Raw genomic sequence first — 17,457 nt, forward strand, 5'->3', positions numbered from 1 at the left:
TGACCGCGTTTACCGTGATCATTTGTTTTTACTGGGTAATTATACACACACAGAACGGTAGAACAGCACATACCTTGTTGGTTCTGAGTACTTACAGAGTAGTTCTTAGTCTGACAGATGTAGAACGGGAGCTCAGTGGAACGTTCATAATCCAGCCTGCCCCCTGTTGTTACTCTGTATTTACAGCATGAACAGTGTAATAGTGATATACATATGCAACAGTGTAATAGTGATATACATAGGCATATTATTACAATACTGTATTGTTCGTTTTTCATCATTGGATGACAATACAGTTAAGCCTTCACGAGAGATAATTTATGCTTTCCACTCCAGCCTGCCCATTATGAGTTGCTGCAGTGCTGGACAAACCATTTAATGCCATTTAATGCCATTTAATTTAAAAATGTTATTCCAGTACCCAGTTCATACAAGAAAAGGTTTAAAGTCAAGGGACCAAAGTTGCAAAACAATGACATATTCCAGATTCATGTACCATTCAAGAAAAAGTACATTCCCCACTATAACGTGTGTTGGAGAAAAAGATCCTCCTCGAAGGATCATCACGTCTTCAAGGTTGTTAGAGAAACCTTTCTTAAACCTGTCTTAATCAATTACTAAACTTCTGTTGATTAATTAAAGTATGATAACAATTACAACCTGTTTTAATCAATTACTAAACTTCTGTTGATTAATTAAAGTATGATAACAATTACAACCTGTTTTAATCAATTACTAAACTTCTGTTGATCAATTCAAGTATAAATACTACCTTCGAGGATTCTCCGCGTGCTCGTTGATGGGTTGGAGCGTCAATCAGAAGACGTGACACAAATTTAGGAGTTGGTCAAATTTATTGTCAGGCAGAATCAAAAGGTGCAGGCTCAGTTCGTGAGGATCGGAACGAGCCTGGGCTCCAGGAGCCGACCGAGCTCAGAAAAGTCTTGAGTCCAGCCAGTGGAAAAAGCCTGGAACCCCGACCCTTCTTCCCTGGATCCTTATATAGTCTAATCTACGCAAGTGGTCACAAAAGGATATATGGATCACAAAGAACTATGTTTGTCCAACACAACATGAGCAACATGCAAGCAATCGGAAAAGTAACGGAAGCAACATGCGTCGGACTGGTCACAAAGAACTGTTTCCAACCAGAGGCGCCATATTATTTTAACAAGCGCCATATTATTTCTAACCCGTGGCCGTTCACAAGCAACTGACCACATGAGAAATGTCATCAGTGGCTAAAGTGGATGTAAATGTGTGTCTGCATGTGTCCAACCAGAATCACTTCGGATCACCTCTGAATAAAGGGAAAACTTATGTGGCATGAACCATGTGCTGTTTCACATCCAAAGCTGTTGAGAACCCACCGTGTTGGGGACGCCCAGTGAACACTTAGAAGGATTAGTTTCCTCTTAAAAAGCCTAAAGCAGATCATTTCATCAGAGCTGTCCTCCTCTTCCAGCGTCCTTCAGAAACTCAATCACTCAGACATTAGATGTATACACACACACACACACACACACACACACACACACACACACACACACACACACACACACACACACACACACACACACACACACACACACACTGTATACATTGAGGGCGTAACTATGGTTTGAGAAGTGGAGGACATGGCGTAGCAAGGTGGGGGCACGGATCGCACGGTGCTTTTTTCCCTTTCAATAAGGAAACTGAGGAACATAAATACATGATCTAAAATAAAAACACTTTTTCTTGTTTTGTTTTGTTTGGAGAAACGGGGCAATCTGGAGAAGCGGCACAAATTGGCGGAGGCGGAGGGGAGCGGAGAGGAGATGTCGCGCTCATCGCGTGGCACTGTTTTGTGTCTATAATTAACACAAGTGCTTTCAATGCATATTATGATATTATTTACAGTTATATTGTCATGTTCACAATGATATATTGAGGGGGCCACTCAATATACTGTTTGTCCCAGGATGGGGGGTGCTCTATAAAATAAACATATCTACTGTATATACATACACACAGATACATAAATATATATATATATAAAGAGAGAGAGAGAGAGAGAGAGAGACAGACAGGGAGAAAGTGAGAGAGAGAGAGAGAGAGACAAACAGGGAGAAAGTGAGAGAGAGAGAGAGATGATACACATACCATAAGCGGTATGGTGTGAACATAAAATATCAGAAGTATTTAGGCCTCATCCACACCTATACGGGTATAAAAACATATTTTTTCCCACCTCCGTTAAAAGAAAAAAAATCCTCTCCACACCAACGGTGTTTTTTGAAAATATCTCCCTCCACAAGAGAACGCAAAAAACGATTGGAAACGCTCACAGAAGCATGCCAGGGCAGCGGCAGGGGCGATGAAACGTGAAGTCAAACACCGCAGACGAACATTGGGAGCAGGCGTATGGATGGGCTTCTTCTTGAGCGGAGAAGACAACGACACAGCACGCAGTACTTTGAACCGCAGCCAGAGAGGTGGATCGACAACTACTGGCCCCGTGTATTCATACACGTCCGCACGGCGGCGTAATGATGACGTAACGCTACTTGGAAACATGAAATCAAGCTACGGTGACCAGACGTCCTGGTTTGTCCCGGATTGTCCCGGGTTCAAGTTTACCTTCAATTACAATCAATACATCTACGATAAAAACACTGTGTTTATTGGTTTTGTTTGGAGGAACGGGGAGGGTGGCGCCGCCGAGATTTTTTACTTTTAGAAAGAATACGTGACATTTGCGGGAAAAATACCCTACATTAAACCTAACAGTACTAGCCACACGTAAACACAGCAGTAGTCCGCCGTTGTTTGTAGGTTTCTGGCGCATGCTCCGTGTGGAACAACAGTTGCGCATGTGTAAATGGAGGTCATGGCGTCGTCATCTGGAGGAACCTCCTTTTCACCGCTCCACACCAATACGCAGAAAAATATGAGTTTTGAAAAAGCTTGGTTTTCAGCGACCTGGAACGCCGTTGTGGTGTGAATGGGAGGCCACTTTTTTTTTTTTAAATACCTGTATACGTATGGACAGGGCCTTTAAGTATAGTGCCAACACCAGCCATGTTTGGACAGTTTGAGTTATTAACAGTCTTATCCTCCAAAGACCACATGTTTAGGGTCTGTTTTTTGGACATCAATGCGCCCGTTTGCATATATAATACAAATTATGCTAACTGGATGTAAGAATATACAGTACAACTGTATATATGTATATATAATTTAAATAAAGTTCATTTGTATCTGTATTTTTATCATCTCTCTGCCTTATTAGAATTTGGAGGAAATGGTAAAAATCACAGTTGCTTGAGTTGGCAAAAATATTCATACTTTTGTATAATTAAAATACAAGACATGAATATTTTAAAAACAAAATCACACACACACACACACACACACACACACACACACACACACACACACGCACACACACACACACACCCCAGAAACATGCAAATTTTTAATTGGTCAGGGGTGACTAACCTGAGAATTCAAATTTCCTGCGATGTGGGCGACCTCTGACCTTGCATTCAAATGATCGACGCACAGCAATCCACGTGAACTCACACTCTTCTGTTTTAAATAAAATATGAATCATGGAACTGATTTTATTAAGAAACAAAGACTGATCACTGTATCTGCAATTTCTTGCTCTGGCCACGATAAAACATCCCCAAGCCAGATTATGTGAATTGTTTAGTGTATATGTTCTGCTTTACGTGGGGTTATAATTAAATATTCATCATTGTAACGACGCCTTTCAACCTGGAGTGGGGCAGTTTATAGATTTGTTATTTTCTGCTTATATTATTCTATAACAAATCCATTCCATTCATTCCATCCCAAACAGTAGTGTGAAGGGAAATTAGCTCGTGTGCTGCAATATCAAAAATGCATGGTTGTACCGATCAGCCACGTCATTAAAACCACTGACAGGTGAGGTGGATAACATGGATCATCTCATACCAATGGCACCTGTCAAGGGGTGGGATATATGAGGCAACAAGTGAACAGTCAGTTCTTGAAGTTGATGCGTTGGAAGCAGGAAAAATGGACAAGCGTAAGGACCTGAGCCACTTTGACAAGGACCAAATTGTGATGGCTGGGTCAGAGCATCTCCAAAACGACAGGTCTTGTGGGGTGTTCCCAGTACGCAGTGGTTAGTAGCTACCACAATTGGTCCAAGGAAGGACAACCGGTGAACCGGCGACAGGGTGATAGGGCCCCCAAGGCTCATTGATGCGCGTGGGGAGCAAAGTCTAGTCCGTCTGGTCCGATCCCACAGAAGAGCTACTGTTGCACAAATTGCGAGAAAAAAAAAAGTTAATGCTGCTCATATAGAAAGGTGTCAGAACACACAGTGCATCACAGCTTGCTGCGTATGGGAGAGCGTAGCTGCAGACTGCTCAGAGTGCCCATGCTGACCCCCGTCCACTGCTGAAAACGCCTACAATGAGCACGTGAGCATCAGAACTGGACCATTGAGCAATGGAAGTGGAGGAAGGTGGCCTGTTCTGATGAATCACATTTTCTTTTACATCATGTTGACGGGCGGGTGCGTGTTGTCTTTTACCTTGGGAAGAGATGGCACCAGGATGCACGATGGAAAGAAGGAAAACCGGCGGAGGCAGTGTGATGCTCTGCTCTGTGAGGTTGGACTCTCAATTTTTGAGATTTGGTAAAAGGTTTCTGATCATGTCGATCCGTCACACACAATATCAATTATGGGCCTTCTTTTTCCCTTGGACTTGAATTTGGTAACTGGGAGGGATTTTCAGTTTGAGTCCGAAATTCACTCCCTCGCTTCACTCGCTTGCCCAATCTTTTGGGCAAGCGAGTGTCTCCAGACTCCAGACTCCTTTAAAATATTTGTTCAGTAATGTATCGTTTGCAAGTCTTGCGTCACTACCTATTAGTAGGCCATAGTCATAAGCCCAGTTCTAGTGGTTATTAGTTGGTTTTTAGAGGTCAACAGGATAGTGGTTTGCCGTGGGATTATTTCCATTGAAAAAAAAAAAGTTGGGAAACACTGCAGTAGGTTTAATGTTCACATGATTTCATGCCCAAGGCCAGTGGAAAGCCCAGTTCATCCACTGCACAAAATACTGTTAGGAAGGGAACATTGAGTTTCAAAATGAACACTCTGCACAAGGGCAACATGTTGCCGACCAAATGCAATCTCTCACGGGACGGTTCATTCAACAGCAGGAGCACCGTTGGAAAAGCGAAATAAAAGATTGCACTCGCAAAGACGTGAAATAAAATACAAACAAACAATGAAACAAAGTAAGCTGCGGTAACAATGTTTCTCTTTCGGGTTGTTCGTGACAAACGGCCAAAAGGAAAGGCAGATTACAGCTCCGTCCCCTCCCCCTAATGATCCGGCCGTCCATCCAGCCGCCAGAATTCAAGGTGCCTCATCAATGTAATTGGTTTTTAAGAGCGACGGCTGCCACAAACTGCTGTCAGACGCCTGGCACAGGGCGTTTCCTCTCTATCCACCCCTCTATCCGTACTTGTAAATATGCCAGACGTGAGTCTGCCGAGCACTCGCATCCACTGATCTGAGCCGAAATCAAACATTGGACAGTTTAAATAGAAGTGGTGGTCATGATGTGTATCTAAAAACAAACAAACAAAAAAACCCAATATATATATACTATACATATTAATTTGAAGTATTGTCGACCAGGTGGAAAAATACTACAGCCGTGAATCGTATGAGCTCTTTGTTTGTTTGTGTGTGGACATATCTTCTATAGCCCTGATCTTAAAATCCGAGTCCCCTATAATTGTTTCCTGACCTTTCCTACCACTCGGCGATCTCAAGCCAATCAGGGGCTAAACAAAACAATGTCAGGGACAGAAAACGGAAATCAAAGTGAACATAAAAGACGGGCAGCGGGGACGGAAGCAAACATAGTAATTATTTACCGTTGTCTGAGCACATCGCAAGTGATATTGATTGTTTGGAAATGTCACAGAACGCCTCGTTGGATTACACCGGCAGAGGCTGTTCAGTTGAAAGTGGAGGGGAAAGCAGTCTTTCTATCCAGTTATTTCTGTGTTACAATTGAGGTATTATGTCACAACGAGTCACATGCACTCAGCATTCTTTGTGATTATTTATTATTACTTTAATTATTATTATTATTATTATTAGGGGTGGGCCGACTGATCGGATGAAATGACTATCCGTCACTGATATTGTGTTTTGTGCGGTTACGATTGGCATTCGATCATTTTGAGTTTGTATCCGCATTGGAGAAATCTCATTTTCTTATCGTTTGGTTTCATTGGGTGTATCTGCTGTCGGTCAAATATGTCACGTGATCTGACCCCGCTCACGTGATAGGACACCTGCACATGCGATCCCTCCCCTCAGCTCCGTGGAAGATGCCGGCGTGTGTACAACGCGAGGCTCAGCGTCGCTCCAGATTCTGTAAATTAGTAGTTATCTGTATATTTCATTCGAGTCTATTCATTCAGAACAGTCTTGCGTACACATCGTACAGCCGACAGGAACTTTTGGACATTGGATTTTGCAATATACAACTTTTTCGGCGATCTCAGGCTCATTCTACAGATTGCCAAGACACCAGAGGGTACCAACTCGCAGGTGGCCTTAAGGCAGTAAACAAAGGAGAGAGGAGGGCTAAGGGTTAGGCAAAAGCAAACTCCTACCAGCTATCTACCCAGCGTTTTCCTTGCCAATGTCCGGTCTCTGGCGAACATAATGGACGTTCTGCCACTGAGGATCACCACTCACAGAAGGATTATGGACTGCAACATCATGATTTTCACAGAAACATGTTTCAACAGCAACGTTCCCCATAGCGCCATCAAGCTAACGGGGGGCTACAGTACCAGCCACACAGAATGGCCGCACATTCGCTCCCGTTTTTCTTTCACAATAAAAGTGAGAAGCTCCTTTTACTGCCTTTTTTCGGCAACTTCTGTTTTTTCTGATTCCAACCAATCCGATCACAACTGTTGGGGTGCATTTTACGGGTATGAATCCGATTTGGACTATAATGTGACTGGCCCGCCCCAATATATATATATATATATACACACACACACACACACACACACACACACAAACACAAGCAGTAACAAATTTGCACGTACCATGCAACCAGATGAGTCCAGCCGCCGGTCGGTCACACACTTGAAGTTCTTCTTGCAGCCTCCGTTGTCCTTGGAGCAGTCCCGGGCCGGTCCGAACGACGCCAGCAGGTCGTCCACCGTCTCAAAGTAAGTGGACAGCATGGCCTCGTCCCTGTGACGGAGGAAAGGGTTGGGCGGAGTTGAGATACATCCCATGACATGTCGACGGCAGTCGCCTTGCAGCCATCCTGTCTCACTCGCGCGTCATGTGAAATACCTGAGCCATTCAAAGTGTGTGGTGGTGCGTCAACGGTGCTGCATTTAAACGGTTATTTGTATGGAGCTGTAGGCAGTGTCCTGTGACGTACCTCACCAACAGGTTCTCAAATTGTCACCTTATGTTCCGGAAAAATCATTGACAGCAGTCAGTGACAGATGAAGACGGCGGATGAAGCAGGCGACCAAGCCACTTCTTATTGGGGACGTTAAATTTTATATTGGCTGAATATTGCAATGTCGTTTTATTGTAGTTCCCCACCCACAAACACACCACAGTTCCTCTCTCTCTCTCTCTCTCTCTCTCCCTCCCTCCCTCCCTCCCTCTCAAAATCCGGGGTAATTAGGAGGGTAATAAAACATGATGAATAAAGCCTCAGCCCATTCAGATGAGCAATTACGTTTTTGTTTGTTTTTTTTTAATTCATTTTTTAATTCACTCTAACGTTGCCTCTGCCGTTCATAACTCTAAACTACATTAGTGGCATACAAGGGAAATAACCGGTTGCTCCTTATTTGCGTGGTTCTCACATAATAAAGTTCTACCTAAATACCATAACGGTCACAAACGGAGTGTCACAAATATTATATTTGTACATCATATTTTTTCGGTTTTGTATCTTTGGCTATTTGTATATATCTGACATTGAATTTTAATTATTATATTTTTTTTATCCTATTTTATTTTCATTCTCCTTTTTTTTTGCACTGTTAAGCTTTTTATGATGATATATATATTTTACTTTAGAGTGCATTGAACCTCACCAGAAGTTCCTCATACATGCAAATGTACGGCACATATTTTCACCTCCAAAAGAAAGAAGCAGCGAGAAAAGTGAGTTATCAACATAAGATAGATAACATATAAACACATGCACCATCACAGCCATGTCAGGATAGAATTACTTCTTTAACAGTAATTTTTCAAATGTTCTATTTTTATTATAGTTTATTTGCAAAGCAACAATTACATTTTTCAGTTGTATTTTTTTGTTATAGTTTTAATTTTTTGGGTTTTCCATTTGCTTTGGCAATGTAAACGGATAGTTAGACAGGCCAGACATAATAAAGAGGGATAGAGAAAGAGGTAGATGAATGAATGAGCCCTGCCTGAGGAGTGCACTATGCTCAGAGTGTAATTAATGCAAAGTGTGAATTATTGATGCCAACCCCCGCTGGGTCCATCGCTCCAGGAAGCCACGAGGCTCACAGGGTCAAAGGTCACCGGCACAGCTTCAATCCAGTTCCAACCCTTGCAGCGCTTTACGTTTACATCCATTTGTCACGGTATTGCGACGGAAAAGGGGATAAAAAAGCAATAGAAATTGTTTGGAGAAGAGAGGAGTGGAGGAGTTAAAAAATAAAATAAAATAAAAAGACTGCATAACGCGAGCGCTTTTAAGTGATTTATGTCCGGGGGAATGGGCAAAGGTTGTTTTTTTTGTCTATGTGTATTGAAGAGATCTGAATGGAAACTCGCTGCAGCTCAATTGATCAAGGTTAACAAAATAAGGTTTTCACCACTCATCCATCCATCCAACTATCCATCCATCTATGTATGCAATTCAATTGATCAAGTTGAATAATGTAAGGTTCGCATAACTCAGTTTAAATGCTCTGGTTTGACAAAAGTGATGTTGCCATTATAGCTGCAGTGCAGCAGGTTTACAGTCTGTATATCCAGTCTATTACAGTTCAATTCAAAGGCCTTTATTGGCACGGGACACATACATTTACACTGCCAAAGAAAATGGAAAACAGAAAATGTAAAGTATAATGTTAACAACAAAAAAACCCAGATAACGTAAATGCTGAAAAAAAACCCACAATAATTGTTGTTAAGAAAAACATATATACGGATCAATGAAGATCTGTAAAGAAGACTATATATATGAATTAAAACAGAAAAATCAAAACAGATTTTTTCAGCTCAAGAGATAACATGTTGAAAATATGTCCGTCCATCCATCCACATTCTATCTGTCTATTCATCCTGTATATATTTATGTAATATGTATCTATAGATTATCTATGTACTGTATAATGTATCTGTTTATGTATAATGTATCCGTGGCGGACCAAGGGGTGTGGTTAAGCTGTGGCTGCAGGCAGCAGCATGGCTTACTTTTCAGCGACCGCACAGCTGCCCTGAGTCAGCCAAATCAGCAGGGAGGGGAAGGGAGCTTTCTTAATGTTTGTCTGTTTTGCAGAGGGTGTCGTCCGCCGAGCCGGAGGCAGACTGGAACGTCATTCCAGCTGCGCTTGAACTCATTATTTAGGGCTGGGGTTGGTCGGCTTTTATAGGAGGTTTGTACCTGACTGTGGTGGATGGGATGGCTGGAGCAGCCACACCTGATGCTCGTTGGTTGGGCTTACGAGCGGCAGGTTTGAAAGCCCCATCCACACACACACACACACACACACACACACACACACACTTAGGATGGCAGCCCTGTGTCACGACATTTTCCATCTGCTCCTGGCTAATTCCACCTAGCCTTCTCTCTATAATAAACTGGTGTTAACAACCCCCTGTCGTCTGTGTCTCTCTGCCGGAGGGCCCTGAAACCGCCACTTGGATGGCGTGTGGTGGCAAATCTGCCACACCGACTTTTCGCCGCTAACCAGCCCCTTAACTCAAAAGGGTGCTCCAGATCCGGTCCAGTGGTCAGAGGAGTGCCAACAGGCGTTTGCCAGGGTAAAGTCAGCTATCTGTGGAAAGCCAGTGCTGTTTAACCCTGACTTCTCTCTCTCTCTCTCTCTCTCTCTCCTTTCTGTCTGCAGACAGACTTGCCGGACAGAGGGCTGGGCGAGGTCTTGTCCCAGGAGGTGGAGGCAACAGAGCGGCCGGTGCTGTACCTGTTTGTGTAATAAAACTCTCGGCATGTCGGCAACCCACGGCAAGAAAGACTCTGTCTCCCACCCTAAACCCCTATCTGTGGGCAGAGACTCCACCAAGTGCCGATGGCAGGGTGCCGAGTAAAAGCCCCCCGGAGCTGATCCGCCGACTACTGGCCCGCCGGCCAGAGGACCACACCAATCCGACGCAAGGATTGGGGTCACCCAGGGGTGTTGAGAGACGCCCCTTTTCTTTCCCGCATGATCCCCCTCTCACTGGCCCGGAGGAGGACGGATGTCAACCAGCCGGGTCCTGTGGTGCCACCGGACAGTCTCCCCATCCCATGCTGTCCCCTCTCTGTCCACCGTCAGCTAGGGGCTAGGGAAGTGCGCTCACTGTTGGTAGGGAGATGTGAGTGGTGCATGACGCACGGTACGCGGAGGGGTTCTTGGCGGGGGTGATGGAATCCCAAGTGGGATCGTCCCCGGTTCCCTTGACGTTCCTCATCCTCATTTTCTGCTGGAGCAGTTGTGGGACGACACCCTGCATGGGGCCTTTGAAAGGACAGTTAAAATCAATGCCGTATTGATGCGCCCAAACGCTGCGCTCTCTCACCCATATTTTTTGGTGATTAGGGACAGGTTATATTGAGTGAACCGTGACACTCAGACAGGAGAGGAAATAACCCAGTTGTTGGGCAGATGTGCGTAAATGGTGCGCCATGTGTCCTGAGTGCCAGTTAGTCAACCCTCCTGCTTGGCCAAGAGTGCGGTTGAGGCCCCTTCCCCCTAGTCGAGGTCCCGTTCGAAAGACTCGGTATGGACCTCATCGGGCCGTTAGACCGCGGTGCCCGTGGGTATTGCTTGTGTAAATCCTAGTGAATTATGCAACCCGGTACCCCAAGTCAGTGCCATTGCGCAGTATTATGGCTAAAAGTGTGGCGCAGGCACTGTTTCAGGTCATCTCCAAAGTTAGGATTCTGAAAGGTAATCCAGACTGACCAGGGCACTACATTTAACCACAAACACTTTGAGTACTTTATGAGTTAACCACCAGCGTTGACCATCCCCAGACCGACGGTCTGGTAGAGCACTTTAATAAAACGCTGACAAATCACGATTCGGAAGTTCGTTCACAACGATAGCTGTAATTGGGAAAAGTGGTTGGGACCCCCTGTTGTTTGCGGTCCATAACAGTATGTTATGGAGCTGGGAGCAAAGTTACACGCTCTGATTCCGCTGTTAACACGGGAGAATTTGCTCCGGGCTCAGGAACGTCAGTGCCTCTTTTACAACAGGGTGGCTCGGCTCAGACAAGTCACACCGGAAGACAAGGTGTTAGTGTTGCTCCCTAAGTCCAGCTCTAAATTGCTTGCGAAGTGGCAAGGGCCTTTTGTTGTCATACGATGGATTGGAGAGGTCTATTATTATGAAGATGAACTCTCTGACAGGCAGGGGATGACACAGATGTATCACCTGAACCTCTTAAAATAATGGAAGTAGGGGACTTCCGTGGCTCTGGCCCCACCGGTCATTGAGCGGGATGAGTTGGGGCTGGAGGTTCCAAAAGTGGCTGATCATACCGTGGCCCTGTTTAGTAAGCATCTCTCTCCGTCCAGAGGGCGGACGTGGCCGCACTTCAGCGTCCCTTCTCTGATGTTTTTGCCTCCCTGCCAGACCTCACGTCACTCATACACCACCATGTGGAAACTATCCCGAGGGTGAAGGTACACTCTTGGCCGTATTGCCTGCCCGAAAATAAATGGAAGATCGTGCAGGCAGAATGAGAGGCCATGCTGGACACGGGGTGATAGAGGAGTCCATGAGTGACTGGTCTAGCCCCATCTAAGCCTGATGGGTCAGTCCGGTTCTGCGTAGACTACTACTACTACTGAAGGGTGAACAGAGTCTCAAAGTACGACCCCTACCAGATGACCCGGGTCGGTGAACTTCTTGACCGGTTAGGTAAGGCTAATTTTTTTCCACAAAGGTGGATTTAACCAAGTGCTACTGGTAGATTCCCTTGTCTCAGGAGTCCAAGGAAAAATCTGGGTTCTCCACTCCATTCGGGTTGTACCACTTCTGCACACTTCTGGCCAGGTTGTTCATTGCCCCAGCCACCGCTCAGAGACTTATGGACCATATCCTGCGTCTGCATGTAGCATATGCCAAGCCTAACTAGATGAAGTAATCATTCACAGCGACACCTGGGATGGGGTATATGCAGCATGTGCGTGCAGTGCCCCACCCACCTCAGAGTCCCTGAGGTGTGCGACCCGCACAGCTTCCTTAATGTCTGTCTGTCTTCCAGAGATGATCGGCGCGCAGGCTCGTCAGCCAACCAGGAGCAGGAACTGGAATGTCAATCCTCCTGAACCCAAACTCATTATCTTTTATCATTTATCCTTATGACCAGCGAGCCTTTTTGTTCAGTTTGTTTAATAAAACTCTCGCCATGTCGGCAATGCACCCTAAACCCATTCCCATACCTGCGGACAGAGACTCCCACAGTGTCTCTGTAATCTATGTATGTACAGTATGTATGTATGTATGTACTGTATCTATCTATCTATCTATCTATCTATCTATCTATCTATCTATCTATCTACAGTAACTATCGTGTATGGGTTTATTTACATATGTAAATGCAAGGGCCATCTATGAAATCTTGTAAATCAGAGGCTGTTGTATTATTGTGTGTCTCTGATAATCGATGAAGGTTCTTGTAACTGAGAACCAGTAGGGTTCCCCCATTGACTTTTAGTGATAACGCAGCAGGAACCCTCCCCACTGGGACCGTCACAACAACACTTGTGACAGACAGACAAAAGGTTGGCTTGAAAAGGAACAACACGCTGACTTTAGTTCAAAAAGCTGACAAAACAAGACAAAATTCCAATTCCGGAAGCGAAGGCCCGCTGTGATTGTGACTTGGCAGAAATATTTTGGTATTCAGTTATTCCAGCTTCAACGCACTAGACAGGTAACTGATTCATTTGAACTGAATATAAGATGGGAGCAGCTTCTCTGCCCTGTGGGGCCTCCAGCTTCAACAATTCTTCCCTATACCTTGTGTCTAAACTGAAAATGCGTTTACTGAGTTGTAAAAAAAAGCCTTTTGACCAAGGAATGCGTATTATTAATCATAACTCCAAAAATCATGACGAAGAAAAAGAAGAAATAATTTTCAGTTTTTGACCTACACAATGTTTAACAGCCTCCAGAGCCACAGTGGCTTGATGGATAGGATAGATAGGACGGGAAGCTAGATAGATAGGTCAATCAGGATAGATAATACTTTATAACCGCCTGGGCAAATTCTGTGTTTAGATGGATCCCCAATAGGTAAATACATAGATACAAAGTCAGGAACAAGAGTCTGCCTGAACTAGCAATACAGGGTATATTGTGTTTTTCCGACTTTTTGGAGCCTCTGTGCCCCTCTTATGAATTGATTTCAAGGTGCCTCATAGTCTATGACTCAGAGCATGAGTCATAAAGCTAAGTTAATTTTAATTTAAACATATTAAATAACAGTCTGATTTATATGGAATATTGATATTATATTTACAATAGGCAATAAAGCAATAATATAAATAATAAATAATATAACAATAATAAAGCTAAAGCAATAGAATATAAATATATGGCGATATACAATAATGCCAATATAAGGAGGAATGGAAGAAGGAAGGATGGAATGACTGAAGAAAGGAACAGAGGAAGGAAAGAAGGAAGGAGAGAAGGAATGAAGGAATGAAGGATGGAATGGAGGAAGGAAGGAACAGATGAAAGAAGGAAGAAAGGAAGGAATGGAGGAATGGAGGAAGGAATGACAGAAGGAGGGAAGGAAGGAATGAACGGAGGAAGGAAGGATGGAATGGCAAAAGGAAGGAATGTAGGAGGGAAGGAAGGAGGTACAGAAGGAAGGAAGGAATGGAGGAATGAATAGAGGAAGGATGGAAGGAATGAAGGATGGAATGACAGAAGGAAGGAACAGATGAAGAAAGAACGAATGGAGGAAGGAAGGAACGGAGGAAGGAAAGAAGGAACGGAAGAAGGAATGAATGAAGAAAGGAAGGAAGGAATGGAGGAGAGAATGGAGGAAGGATGGAGTGGCAAAAGGAAGGAATGGAGGAGGGAAGGAAGGAAGGACAGAGGAAGGAGGGAATGGAGGAAGGATGGAAGGAATGGAGGAACGAGGAATGGAATGGCGGAGGGAAGGATGGAATGACAGAAGAAAGGAACAGGGGAAGGAATGAAGAAAGGAAGGAAGGCACGAAGGAAAGAATGGAGGAAGGACGGAATGATTTGAAGAAGGAAGGACGGAGTGACACGAGGAAGGACGGAAGTGATGGAGGAGGGACGGGAGGAATGGAGGAAGGAAGGCTGGAGTGACGGAAGGAAGGAAGGAACGGAGGAAGGAAGGACGTGATAACGGTGGGATGGACCGAATGGAGGAAGGGAGGAAGGAATGGAGGGAGGGAGGAAGGAAGCCCCGGGGACAAGGTGTTTTTATTGGAAAGGGAACAAAGGGCTGCGAGTGACGAGCAGCACAAAGAGAAGTGCGACACTGAGTGACGCCAAGATAAACACCCTGCTGCTTTAAAGACCCTGTGTGTGTGTCTGTGTGTGTGTGTGTGTGTGTGTGTGTGTGTGTGTGTGTGTGGGTCCGTCCGTCCGTCCGTCCGTCCAATGCTCTAACGGCTAATTAAAATCTGTGCTTTGAAAAAAAAAAAAAGAAATGCAAAACATGAAGTGTGTTGCGGTTGCTGCCCGTCCATCATTTATTCATTTCATCTCATGTCACGCTACGTTCCAATGAACAAGAATCGCCGCCAAGATGGACACCGGGACCGCGCGCACGGCCAGGGTTTAGCCTGATCCGGCGCTACCTCGGTGTTGTCAAGAGCGTTGCGAGACCCCCGAAATGTGGCCGTTCCCGTCTGTGTGTGTTTGGGAGGAAGGGCGTGGCGGCGGTCAGGCGCCGTCGCTTGTGAGCACACAAACTCGCTCGCGTTCGGGTGTTTTTGCTTCTGGAGGCAAATTCAAGTCAAATGCCGTCGCAAATGATGGTCCTATTTAAAAAAAACAAAACAAAACACAAAAGCCATTTTAAAGCCATTTTAAATGAATAGATTAATAATTACAATTAACTATAATAATAACAATTATAATAATAACCTTTATTTGTATAGCACCTTTCATACACGACATGTAAGTATCGTTAGTATTGCACTTAAAGTGCATTTTCAGCAAATCTACCGAGGTAATGGCCGCAGGATTTGGCTGAGACGTGATTTTTGAACGAGCGAAGACAAAAATGAAGGAAATCAATAACAAACACAAAAACGATTTACATCATATTTAAATCATTCCTCGTCCTGTCAGACGTGGAAGATCCTCGACAGCAGGCGGTCTGTAGTAAACTGTCAGTTGAGTGCGCGGCTGTACTGCTTGGAGCACTGTGCTTCATAGCCAGTCAAGCAAATCAGTTCTGCTCCGCTTACTGATAAATGAGGCAAATTCTTTTTTTATTTTTTTTATATACAGTTTTAACCCGGACGGCACTACTCTTGTTTTAATACAGACGCAAAGTTATGACAAAAGAAAAGACTCTCCCCCCCCCCCCCCCCCCCCAGGAGGGATTTCAGTGCACGTAGTTTTTATCGGTTGGTTGTGGTTCAGCTTCCAGATTGAATAAATTAATAAATTAACTCGTGTACCAACAAATGCACCGAAAACCCACCCGGCTCATTCACCATGCGCTACAAGTCTACGGTGCACTCGGGACGTTCCAAGAAAAGGACGCAAATCGAGTGCGACTGGAATTGTATTGGAATGTAATTCCTAATAATAAACATATGCAGACAACATCCTGGGTGATGTGATTGCTTTTGTGTTTGTTTGTTTTTTTCTCTCCTCCTCGCATCAGCTCCAGTTTTATTTCCCGTTGCTTATTGTTGAGCCGGAGGACTACAAACTTTTTCTGTAGTTTTAAATATTTTTTGAGGCCCGGCATTATATAGTTATATAAGTTCTAGGTTTCTTAAGGGGACTTCAACATCGTACAGTTGTACTGTTATTTGCACACAAATCAGCATCAGAAACAGAGGTTATACACCACCTATAATTTAGCAATTATAGCAGCAGGACCAGCCCTAAGCGAACCACAACCCTCTCTCTCTCTGAGGAAAGAGTTAGAACTTGATGTTTTTTGTTTTTTTTTGTAGGGTTATTAGGTTTTTTTTCTCGGAGATGCAGATGTAAAGTCTTGGATAAAGAGAGTTGTAGACATTCTACTGTTCATATTTTCGAAAATTTCGAAATCTACAGTATCTACAGTGAATCTACAGTATATCAATGCAATGCTCTATAATCGGGCTACATATTTCTATGATCTACATCTGAATTCTCCATATGCAGTGTGTAGACCATCTACAGGGAGCAAAGACGTGCGACTTTTCCATTCACTGCCCTTGACAGACATCTCCAGTGTCATTGTAGATCTTTGTTGTGGAAGAAAGGAATTAACCAAATGAGAAAGTGGGGGTTGATCACCAAAATCCAGTGAGTGAGTCTTACTATATTTTTGGGGGGGGTAAAATAAAATGACATTATCATATGTATAGATCTTGAGAAAGCAAAATCTAAGGTAGCACGTGCCCTCAAAATTAAATGGAAATTATTCTGTCAACGATCCTTCTCACTGAAGAGTTCCATCGATGGAAGGGGACGCACACGGCCATAACCATCGACAGAGACATCTATTCCCAAAACACCCGAGCAAACCTCGGAGAAATCAAGGGAAACAATCAGACCGGTCGATTCTGATGATCAGTCCTGGGTGCTTTTGTTCAATGAAGTTGAAGCAGCGATGGCGATGACCTATTAATCACTCCCAGCCACAGCCACCGTGAGACCACGACAATATATTGATATATTGATGTCACTTCCTCCTAAGTGGCTCTTTATCTACACACTGTAACGCACCTACCATTTTAACGACGTAGAGGGAACGCTCTGCATATGAAAGACGTTGAGTCGTTCAGCACCATGTCGCGAAAACCTTTTCGGTCCAATATCAATCTCAAATTGTCACATCACCGAACAATTTGAGCAGGGAAATTTGTAAAAACGGTGACATCGCAGGGTGACTGGAGGTGATTATTTCGGCGAACGCATGATCAGAAATGATAAAGAGGTTTTCCTTATTAACGCCGGTGAGCTTGA

At 44.2% G+C, this 17,457-nt stretch overlaps 1 protein-coding gene across 1 annotated transcript in view; it reads right to left on the bottom strand.

The window, feature by feature from the left end:
* Nucleotides 1–17,457, bottom strand: part of astn2 (astrotactin 2) — a gene marked incomplete at both ends in the record, with an annotated part of 347,495 nt that overhangs the window by 117,803 nt on the left and 212,235 nt on the right. Inside the window, one exon of the mRNA XM_080017621.1 lies at nucleotides 7,132–7,282. Within this exon, the coding sequence (XP_079873747.1) occupies nucleotides 7,132–7,282 (151 nt within the window). The remainder of the gene's footprint in view (nucleotides 1–7,131; nucleotides 7,283–17,457) is intronic.

The sequence above is a fragment of the Zeus faber genome, assembly GCF_960531495.2.
Source record: "Zeus faber genome assembly, chromosome: 17".
NCBI classification, from domain to species: Eukaryota; Metazoa; Chordata; class Actinopteri; order Zeiformes; family Zeidae; genus Zeus; species Zeus faber.